The sequence below is a fragment of the Mauremys mutica genome, chromosome 1, assembly GCF_020497125.1.
Source record: "Mauremys mutica isolate MM-2020 ecotype Southern chromosome 1, ASM2049712v1, whole genome shotgun sequence".
Lineage (NCBI taxonomy): Eukaryota > Metazoa > Chordata > Testudines > Geoemydidae > Mauremys > Mauremys mutica.
In genome coordinates, this window is record NC_059072.1 from 146,615,261 (window position 1) to 146,626,727 (window position 11,467).

Sequence of the window (11,467 nt, forward strand, 5' to 3'; positions counted from 1 at the left end):
CTACCAATTAATGTAGCTATTCCTGTAGCTCAAGTGCTAGCAGTCTGTATTTGTTGCTAAAATCTTGAGGTGCATATAGGAGGAGGGGTTTCTACAGTGGCATATACTAAAGTTTGTTTTTAACTTTTTCTTTAATAAAAATAGGAATCTACCTATAACAAAATGACAGTATAAGAAAGTTATTGAGGTTGCAAAGCCAAGCACTTAAAAGTTGGGAAGTGCCAGATTTAAAGTTGCTTGTGAAATCTTAATTCTTCTCCTTTGTGCATATGTATTATGTTACAGTCTTTAATTACATGATCACAGCCTTTTCCCACAGAATCCCTGCCTCATTCAGTGCCTAGGATGGACATACAAGGAGGCAGAATGGGGATTGCATAGGCAACCTTAAATCTGGCATTTCCTAACATTCAAGTGCTTGCTTTTGCAACCTAAATGAAGTTTAGTAACCTAACTAATTTTTTTGTTTTAATGTAATAATATTAACACTAACAAACTGGTGCACTAAATAGCCACATCCCATTATTCATTTTATAATACTAGTAGTAAAATACCTTCTTATATCAGCTCTAAATGTGTCCTTATTAACCATGCTCCTTTCCATCAAGGTGTGCTCTCCTTAGACTGTCACATAGTGACAATGGCCCTTTAAAAGGGAGCAAGGCCAGTGCACCTGTGCTGGTCAGTTGACCCCCAGTTGATCTCTAAAAGAGGGCACTTGGGCTTGGTGAGAGACAGTCTAGATGAGTCAGGCTAGGAACCAGTCAGGAAAGGGGTAGAGAGTAGATGTGGCTCTCACTGCCTGCTCCCTGGGAACAGGAGGCGCTGGGAGTGGAAGCAGGGAAACCCAAGCAGCAGGACTGCTAGAGTCCCCTGGCAGGGTAGGCAGAAGAAACCTGAGAACTAAAAGAGGAAATAACAAGGTGAGTTTCAAAACTGTGTTTCTGTTGATTTGACCTACGCTTGTGTTATGCAGGATTTTCAGAACCCAAAGCAGTGGTAACTTAACTGTTTCTCTCCAGGCACTGTCAGGAATAAATCTTCTATTTTCACAGTACATTAACTCCTTGTTCCATCCTCCCATTCTGATTAGTGGAACTGCAAACATACAGCTGCACCAAAACATACAGCTGCACCACCTTGCCTCTCAGGGTCCTACAAATTATTCCTAGCTGTGTGATGTTTGGGTTTCAGCTAGCAGTGGCTGAACACACAAAATGGCTGACTTGCAGTACTGTCAAGTTCTGGGCTAACGTGCAGGAATATCAAATTCTGGGTTACATTTGGATAATAAAGCTGCATAAAAAAGACTGTGGGTATGGCAGTGAGCCCTTACCAATCTGGAGAGAAGCCCTACTGTGTTAGTCTCCATGCTAGTCCCCTACATGAACTGTTATGTTACACACCTCTCTAGATGGTCTGCCACTTCTTGTGAGCCCTACTGTAAATTCAAAACTGTTGTTTCATTCAGCACCAACTTTGAATTTAGCCATTTGTGTGCAACAGATTCAACGGGAGAAGACATGTAAAAGAACGTTAAGATGGCAATCCAAAACACCCCAAAGCTGGGTATGCTTAAGGTTGCCATCACAACTTTAATTCTGCCCTCTGGTGTGTAGACATGATGCTAGTCTTTAACAGTCATGACTGTTCTGTTTTTCTCCCCTGAACTCCGGTTTCATTCAGTATGCATCACTACCACATGATGGAATGTGTTTGGATATTTTGGGGAAAAAATAGAAAATTTTCATTAAAAGAAGGTTAGTCTTAACTCTGCCTCCTTGTATGTATGCATTATAATAAGTCTATAATTACTTTATCACATATTTCCCACACAATTCCTGTCTCATTCAATGCACATTTTTTCTCTAGGGAATATCCTAAATTTTCTTTCAGGTTCCTACTGCCTCATGCTGAGGTATATGAGCTGCTCTAAAAAGGTCTCACTTAAAAATGCACTTTCCCCATTATATTTTTTAATCCTTCTCTTCATTTTGAAGGAAGCTGAAACACTTTTCCTGAAACTTTCAAAATCAGAAAGGGAAAAAAAGATCCCAAGCTAAGAAGAAATGTACATATTTTCATCCCCCCCCCCAAATAAAAATGACAGTTATAAGCATCTGAAAATAACACTTTAGAATGAAGAGATCTGCATCCTTAACTATAGCTATTCTGTGTGCTCTGCCTGTAATACAGACAGGAAAGTACATTTTCCATGTATTTTTTCCCCTACAATCAGATTTCAGCTGTCCTGATAATGCCCAAATTCATCCAAAGAACTCCATGTAAATGCTTCAATAATGCTGACCAAATTAAAAGAAAACCTGTGTGGAAAGGAAGAGAGCAGGAAAGCAGGTAACCATTTATCATAGAATATTAGGGTTGGAAGGGACCTCAAGAGATCATCTAGTCCAACCCCCTGCTCAAAGCAGGACCAATCCCCAAATGGCCCCCTCAAGGGTTGAACTCACAACTCTGGGTTTAGCAGGTCAATGCTCAAACCACTGAGCTATCCTTCCCCCTTCTTGAGTCACACTCTCTTTTATCATAGTTATTTATCTTATGGTAGTGTCCCGATGCCAAATTGGAATTGGGCCCCAATGAGCTATGTGCTGTACAAATTGAGGTGGAAAGTCCCAGATCTGAAGAGTTTACAGTCTCAGAAAAAGTGTATAATCATTACTGCCCTGGAGGCAAGAACGGTGTACTAAAGAGAGAAACAGTTTAGAAGAGGATAAACAAAGGGATGGAATGATAGGAGGGCGAGATGTCGCCATGAGAGGCTCTGTTGATCTCTTTCTTTACTCTGTAGAACATGCCCCATGTGAGTACTGTCCATTCAGCTGGGTTCTGCATGAGAGGAAATGCTACTACTTCTCTGAGAAGAAGAAAACCTGGAGTGATAGTGAGAAGTACTGCAGCTCCCAGACAGCTAGCCTGGCTGTGATTGACAGCGAGGAGGAGAAGGTGAGGAAACAACTGGTTCACACTTCTAACGGAGTGAAGTCAGCAATATGTATTTATCAGGGTGAAGGGGTTCCTTCGATGTCCAAGACAAATCCCTGAAAATCGCTTTTCCCTCAGTTTATTAACTTGCAGAACAAGAAGTGCATTAGACCACTATCTATCTGCCCTTGTGCATTAAGACATCATGTTCAGGTGTGTTATATCACTTAGCTATGCTCTTGTCAGCTCTTATAAACTGGATGAGGTTATGATGGGTTAGCACTTGGATGGGAAACTGGGTGCCCATGGATTTGTTGTTGGCAATAAGTGGTAGTACTGAGTCAGTACTGTACCAATGCCCCAGCTCAGTGTTACCACTCTGATGGAGGGACCATCTTTTTTCATAAGATGTAAAAACAAGACTACAGACCAAGAGTCAGTTAAAACTTATTTCCTTTTAGAAGTATCTCCTCTCTCCCTCCAGTCCAAACCCTTCTCCACTTCCAGGGTATGTCTACACTACGGGATTATTCCAATTTTACATAAACTGTTTTTTTAAAACAGATTGTATAAAGTCGAGTGCACGCGGCCACACTAAGCACAGTAATTCGGCGGTATGCGTCCATGTACCGAGGCTAGCGTCGATTTCCGGAGCGTTGCACTGTGGGTAGCTATCCCACAGTTCCCACATTCTCCCCCGCCCATTGGAATTCTGGGTTGAGATCCCAAAAACAGTGTCACGGGTGATTCTGGGTAAATGTTGTCACTCAATCCTTCCTCCATGAAAGCAACGGCAGACAATCATTTTGCGCCCTTTTTCACCTGGATTGCCCTGGCAGACGCCATAGCATGGCAACCATGGAGCCTGTTTTGCCTTTTGTCACTGTCACCGTATGTGTACTGGATGCTGCTGACAGAGGCAGTACTGCAGTGCTACACAGCAGCATTCATAGCAGAAACGATTACCGTCCCCATTGCACCGTCTGCCATTGTAAATTGGCGATGAGATGATGGTTATCAGTCATTTTGCACCATTTGCATTTGGAAATTGGCGATGATGGTTATCAATCCTTTTGTACCATCTGCTACTGTCATGGGTGCTCCTGGCTGGCCTTGCTGAGGTCGGCCGGGGGCTCATGGACGGAAATGGGAATGACTCCCTGGGTCATTCCCTTCTTTATGTTTTGTCTAAAAATAGAGTCAGTCCTGCCTAGAATATGGGGCAAGTGTACTAGAGAACCAGAGAGCACAGCCGCTCCGTGTCAGAGCCCCAGAGATCCCGCAGAAATGATGAGCTGCATACCATTCTAGGGGGTGCCCTGCAACAACCCCACCCGTTGCTTTCCTCCTCCCCCAACTCTCCTGGGCTACCGTGGCAGTGTCCCCCCATTTGTGTGATGAAGTAATAAAGAATGCAGGAATAAGAAACACTGACTTTTAGTGAGATAAAATGAGGGGGAGGCAGCTTCCAGCTGCTATGATAGTCCAGGCAGGACATTAAAGGGTCGGGGGGGGGAGGAGCGCAGCCTCCCGCTGCTATGATAGTCCAGGCAGTACAGAATCTTTTCTTTAGACATGAAAGGGGGGACTGATGGAGCTCAGCCTCCAGCTGCAATGATGAGGACGGTTACCAAGCCTTTTGTACCATCTGCCGGGAATGACCGGGAGTCATTCCTATTTTTACCAAAGCCAGCCAGGAGCAATCACGGGCTGATGATGATGATGGATAGCAGTCATATTGTACCGTCTGCCACCGGGAAGGGGAAGCTGGTGTTCAGTGCTGCAGCACCCCGTCTACGAGCAGCATGCAGTAGACATAGGGTGACATTGAAAAAAGGCGAGAAACGATTTTTTTCCCTTTTCTTTCATGGGGGGGAAGGGTGTAAATTGACGACATACACCCTGAAACACCCGGGAAAATGTTTTTGACACTTCAGGCATTTGGAGTTCAGCCAAGAATGCAAATGCTTTTCGGAGACTGCAGGGACTGTGGGATAGCTGGAGTCCTCAGTACCCCCTCCCTCCCTCCATGAGTGTCCATTTGATTCTTTGGCTTTCCGTTATGCTTCTCACGCAGCACTGTGCTGAGTCCCTGCTGTGGCCTCTGTCTATCATAGCCTGGAGATTTTTTCAAATGCTTTGTCATTTCGTCTTCTGTAACGGAGCTCTGATAGAACAGATTTGTCTCCCCATACAGCGATCAGATCCAGTATCTCCCATACGGTCCATGCTAGAGCTCTTTTTGGATTTGGGACTGCATTGCCACCCGTGCTGATCAGAGCTCCACGCTGGGCAAACAGGAAATGAAATTCAAAAGTTCGCAGGGTTTTTCCTGTCTACCTGGCCAGTGCATCCGAGTTCAGATTGCTTTCCAGAGCGGTCACAATGGTGCACTGTGGGATACCGCCCGGAGGCCAATACCGTCGATTTGCGGCCACACTAACCCTAATCCAACAGGGCAATACCGATTTCAGTGCTACTCCTCTCGTCAGGGAGGAGTACAGAAATCGGTTTAAAGAGCCCTTTATATCAATATAAAGGGCCTCATTGTGTGGACAGATGCAGGGTTAAATCGGTTTAACGCTGCTAAATTCGGTTTAAACACGTAGTGTAGACCAGGCCACATAAAAATGTCCCTGCTATGATGGCTGTGCTATATTTTTATGCACAAACTGCAACTCTATACTTTAATTTGGAGTGACTTTTATTTTAGGTTATGGAAAACAATAAGAATGAAGCAAAGTAAAATCTCCATGACAGAGTAGATTGTGGGTTTCTCTTTAACAATCTAAAACAATTCTGAGAACAAGATAGGAGCTGTCTCTGCATACAAGCAGAAAACTTCAGAACTGTTAACATAGAAAACAAAGGTATCACAGTTTCATAGCTACACATACGCCAGAGACTTTCCCCTCCTTGAACAACTTCATTCACACTCCCATATTGCCCTGACACCCTGTTTCTTTATTACTGTTATTGTCATGATGTATTTGTATAGTGCCATAAGTATACATGGTACAGGGCTTGCATTGTATCTTCTCCAGAACTTTATAACAACCATGCTGACGAAAGCACGTGGCTACAGCTGGCTTGGACTCACTAAGGAGAACAATAGATGGATGTGGGTGACTGGAGATGTATTACTACCAAAAATGTATGTTTTCTTTTTACTATTAGAAAAGTGTTAAAAAGAAAATCAATTGTCATGTTTATGCAGCTACTGTCTAAAGTATTTATATGGCCCCATGTTACAGCTGGGGAACTGAAGCAAAGAGAATAAGTAACTTGTCCAAGGTCACACAGGAAGCCTGTGGCAAAAAGGCTAATTGACTCCAGGTCTTCCAAATGCCAGGTTGGCATCTCAACCACTGGGCCATCCTTCCTCTCAAACCATAGGACCTGTCTCTCGAGGCCTGGGTCCTTACTTCACTAGCAACCACCTGAGTCTGTGCCTGGAGAAGAAAGGCAGAGAAGATAGTGTTGAATCTTTCTTGTTATAGAGGAAAGGCTCAGTCAAAGATGATTTTGTAACATCAATTAAATACTATGTAAAGTAGTTCAAAATATCTGTTGTAAATACATCTTACTGCCAGTGGAATTTTCCCATAAGTTGGTATAAACTATGTTCTTCCAAGAACTAAATATTTAACTGAATTTAATAGTATTTATGATAGGCCAAATCTTGCTTTCCCATCTTTAGTCAGTTCCTCTTCAAGCAAAATCACCATTGACGTCAGTGGGGATTTTGCCAAGTAAGAACTGTACTATTTCATGAAGCACAAATATCACAATATCTGGTGTTTATGTGTGTGTGTTTTTTATAAAAAGCCCCAAGTCATTTTTAAGCCCCTTATGGTTTCAGAAAAAACCTTGAGTCCTTAAGATTCACAGAGGTAATATTTTCAAAGAAGAATTACTCTGTGCAGGCTTGAAAGCATGTCTTTCTCATCAATAGAAGTTGGTCCAATAAAAGATATTACCTAACCCACCTTGTCTTTCTAATATCCTGGGACTGACACAGCTGCACCAATACTGAATAGACTCAAAACCATCCAACAAATAAAAGAACACAAGATGTATTATGCTTTTAAAATATCTCATGATTGTGGTTCATGATATCTGTGTGCTTGGGGATGGCAACACTGAGTATTAACAATTATGCTAACACTGTCCCAACTAAGCACCAGTCACTATAATTCACTTTAATCATTAAACTAAGTCAGTTTGCCTGGTAGATGTCCCAATAATACAACCATCCCAATACAGCTTGTCCCAGATGCTGGTGGCAACTTGGAGAATTTTTGTTTGCTTCTCAGAGACAGGGCAGTACCTCAGTCTTTGTTTTACAGTTCTATTTTTTCCTCCCTTAGGTTTCATATGAAAGAGGGCAGCAGCAGTAACTCCACCTGTGCAGTTTTCCATGTGACTGGTATTCAGGCTGAGAAGTGCTTCAATCCCAACAAATGGGTCTGTGAGAAAAACACCATGGAATTTCCAGCCCTATTTGAACGCCTGCAGGACTGAAATTCCCTTGACACCACTGCTTTTCCCATGACAGACACATTCCATTATGCATGCAGGCCTGAGTGCTTATCAGGGACTGAATTGAAAAAAAAAATTTCCTCTGCCCATTACATTAACTGCTCATATTCACTCACGTGCCTGTGTGTGCAGTGCCCAGAGAGCACAGGTCACTTCAGCAATGTTTTGGCTACACATTAAAAAGAGAAGTGATCCTTGTTAGGACAAGACTAGGAGCGGTCTTATGGTGCACCCTATAAGGCCTGCATCTGTTGATGTCCACCGTGGGTAGCAGAGCACATGGTTGGATACCAATGTACATGACCGAATGAACACCTGAGCCCCCTGCATACTCTAGAACAGGGCTGGGCAACCTTTCAGAAGTGGTGTGCCGAGTCTTCATTTAGTCACTCTAATTTAAGATTTCGTGTGCCAGTAATACATTTTAACATTTTTAGAAGGTCTCTTTCTATAAGTCTATAATATATAACTAAACTATTGTTGTATGTAAAGTAAATAAGGTTTTTAAATGTTTAAGAAGCTTCATTTAAAATTAATTTAAATGCGGAGCCCCCGTGTGAGTGCCACTGAAAATCAGCTTGCATGCCGCCTTCGGCATGCATGCCATAGGTTGCCTACCCCTGCTCTAGAACTTAGTCTGAAGAAAGAATGTGTGTGTATGCACTCCCTGATACTGGGGGGTTGGGCCCCTTCAAAAAGCTCATGATAGTATATAAATTATATCTAGTTAATAAGCTTCTGTCTCATCCAAGAATATTCAAACTGCATAGTTTCATAGATGGCCTGTCACCGCTTTTTGAAAAGTTGTGTACTTGCCCTTTCCTATTAAAATGGATTTTTGCATTTGCAAAGGCAAAATAAATAAATAAATAAAATTAAATAAAAGAATAATCACTGCACCCAATTTCATGAGACTAAATAAGGATTTCAAATGTGCAAAAAATCACATAATACAATGGCACGAAACTGTGAGGAAAATTGTGGGGAAATGTTTTAAACAGCATTAACAAAAATAAAACTATTGTAGGACATGGATTCTGTGAAATGAGCTAACAATGACACTGCAAGAAGGACGTGGAGAAATTGGAAAGAGTCCAGCAGAAGGCAACAAAAATGATTAGGGGGCTGGAGCACATGACTTACCAGGAGAGGCTGAGGGAACTGGGATTGTTTAGTCTGCAGAAGAGAAGAATGAGGAGGGATTTGATAGCAGCCTTAAATTACCTGAAGCGCGGTTCCAAAGAGGATGGATGTAGACTGTTCTCAGTGGTACCAGATGACAGAACAAGGAGTAATGGTCTCAAGTTGCAGTGGGGGAAGTTTAGGTTGGATATTAGGAAAAACTTTTTCACTAGGAGGGTGGTGCAGCACTGGAATGGGTTATCTAGGGAGGTGGTGGAATCTCCTTCCTTAGAGGTTTTTAAGGTCAGGCTTGACAAAGCCCTGGCTGGGATGATTTAGTTGGGAATTGGTCCTGCTTTGAGCAGGGGGTTGGACTAGATGACCTCCTGAGGTCCCTTCCAACCCTGATATTCTATGATTCTATTGGGGAGTAGGTGGAGGGTGTGCAGAGTTTCATAAATGATATTATTTGTAACTTTGAAAAATGTATTTAATAGGTGTCATAGTAGTGACGCCATTAGTAAAGGTTCCTAATACCGGTATCTTCCATTATAACGGTGTGTTATCATTTTCCATTGTAATGTAACCCTTCTGCCAGGTGAAATCAGCAACAATAAGGGCCAGGTTCAATAGCTAGGGGCCCTTCTTAACAATACAATACAGAACTGGCTCAAGCCCCCACCTATCTGGGAAAAATCCACGTGTCCCGAGAGCATCTAAGAGGTAATACTTCCCCTCTCACAAGCTCAGAGTCTGAATGTAGAATATAAACTTTTAATGAAAGGAGGGAAGTAGCTCAGCATTAATTTGGGGAAAAAACACAAGCAGTATTCACAAACATAAAACTATGAGCAGAGTATGTTGGGCAGTGCCCCTCCCTTCTCCCTCCATTACACCCCAGTGAGAGGTGTTGTCCTTAGTCAGCAAAGGCCTTGAGTTCACTTCCCACCTTGGGGGTGGAGGGGAAGGCATCCTGCTCACTCTGCCATCCAGGCACTTGCTTTGGCATCAGCTACCACACTGGATGCTCCGCTAAGTCTGCCGACCGTCCTGCTGGCCACCACCGATGCACACCGTCACCTTCTGCTGCCTCCTGCCTCTCTACTGTAACCTTGGTGGATCAGTCTCCTGGGGTTCTACCCCGCTCTCAGTGATTTTCTGCACTTAGTGGGGAAACCTCACTGCTGAAGCAGGCTGGGCAGAAGCACTGTCTCACAACAGATGATTTCAGCTCTAGTGATCACTTAACAAAACTGAAAGACTCCTAATATAGCCTTAATTAGCTCTATCTTTGAACAGTAGGGGGCAAGTTAAACAACGCCTAGGACTCTTAGGCAGAGCCATGGCCCTAGAAGGAGGAGAGGAGGAGACAGGGGGAGACACTGTTTACTGGCCATATGGGCAAGTGACAGGGGAGAGGAGGTGGAGAGGAGCAAGTAAGGTGTTGGGGGGAGAGGCAGTGTGGAGACGGGGCCTCAAGGCAAGGGGCAGCACAAGGGTGGGTCCTTGGGGGAATAGCCAACATTAGGGCAGGTGCTCAGGGAGAAAGAATGGCATGGGGGGCAAGGTTTGGGTGCTAATGGCCCCCACACTTTTGAGGAGCTTCTGATGCTCCTGGGCAGAACCCTCCAGGCAGGAACACCTGTCCCCACTCCTCTTCTCCATCAAGAGGTCTGGCATCTGAGCCCCCTGATTAGCGAGTTCAGTTAAGTTGAGGGTGACCCCCACAGTCAGGACAGGCGAAGTATAATTATGCTGCCCTTTACTCATGCAATACAGATAACAGCATTTCATTTCATTTAAAAATTTGTATTAAAGCTAATGTTAAAATTATATTATACACAGGTTAAGGAAAGAGTGTTTGTACATCTGGGTAGAGTGCTTAAATTATCCCAAAGCACAAAGTTTGATTTAAAAGTCATAAAATACATATCATACATAATATGCAATAACCCAAATTTAGGTTAATAAAATTAATGATACAGTTTAGTATTAGCATCCAAATATTCAGGTACATCACTCATAAAAGGTTAAACTAAAGGTATGTCTACACTACCCGCCGGATCTGCGAGCAGCAATTGATCCAGCGGGGATCGATTTATCGTGTCTAGTCTAGACACGATAAAGCAACCCCCGAGCCCTATCCCGTCAACTCCTGTATTCCAGCACTGTGAGAGGCGCAAGCAGAGTCGATGAGGGAGCGGCAGCAGTCGACTCACTGTGGTGAAGACACCATGATAAGTTGATCTAAGTATGTTGATTTCAGCTACATTATTCAGTTACGTAGCTGAAGTTGAGTAACTTAGATCAATCTCCCTCTCCTCGCCCAGTGTAGACGAGGGCTAAGAGTTGGTTGTGGAAAACAAATATAGCAATGAGTGTAGATTGTCCCTCAGTAATTGAGCATTTAGGATAGGTTGTCCCTCAGTAGATACAATCCATCAGAGAAGTATTCCAGTTACTTTCCTGACTTCGCTTCTCAACAGCACTCCTGGTCATCTCTCTTGGTATTGCCAATGTCCAGTGATGTGTTCTAAATAGATTTCCCTCGACCATCTGATGGCGTCTGATACCATGAGTTGCCACATCAACCAAGCATAATGCTGACCAATTCCACATTCCCGTAACACTCACTCATTACTGGGGTCCCATGCACTCAGGGCTCCAACAATCAGCCTGGGTGTTTGAACCTCATAACCCCTAGCTCTCAAGGCATCGGCCAAAAGGGCCTCTCAAGCTTGGGCATCAAAGAAGGCCGGGTCCTGTTTTCAAAGGGCACTGTAACGTCCATCATGACGATCTTGATTTGTAAACCAACACTAAAGTGATTCATAACCCAACACCAGTCAAAATTGGT

The 11,467-nt window shown here is 43.4% G+C and overlaps 1 protein-coding gene across 1 annotated transcript; it reads left to right on the top strand.

Annotated features, from left to right (window-relative positions):
* Window positions 1–757: 757 nt before the first annotated feature.
* Window positions 758–7,470, top strand: LOC123349336 (CD209 antigen-like protein A). Its single transcript, XM_044987327.1, has 5 exons — window positions 758–923; window positions 2,240–2,355; window positions 2,813–2,967; window positions 5,991–6,100; window positions 7,317–7,470. The coding sequence occupies exons 2-5, from the start codon at window positions 2,301–2,303 to the stop codon at window positions 7,468–7,470; spliced, it is 474 nt and encodes a 157-aa protein (XP_044843262.1). The 5' UTR covers window positions 758–923; window positions 2,240–2,300.
* The last annotated feature ends 3,997 nt before the right edge of the window (window positions 7,471–11,467 follow it).

What these genes read in the sequence shown, in the direction of transcription:
- LOC123349336 (XM_044987327.1), top strand. Translation starts at nt 2,301, where the DNA reads ATGCTGACCAAATTAAAAGAAAACCTGTGTGGAAAGGAAGAGAGCAGG. An exon ending in GGAAGAGAGCAGGAAAGCAG is followed by an intron (nt 2,356 to 2,812) that starts GTAACCATTTAT and finishes TTTACTCTGTAG; the next exon opens with AACATGCCCCATGTGAGTAC. An exon ending in TTGACAGCGAGGAGGAGAAG is followed by an intron (nt 2,968 to 5,990) that starts GTGAGGAAACAA and finishes TATCTTCTCCAG; the next exon opens with AACTTTATAACAACCATGCT.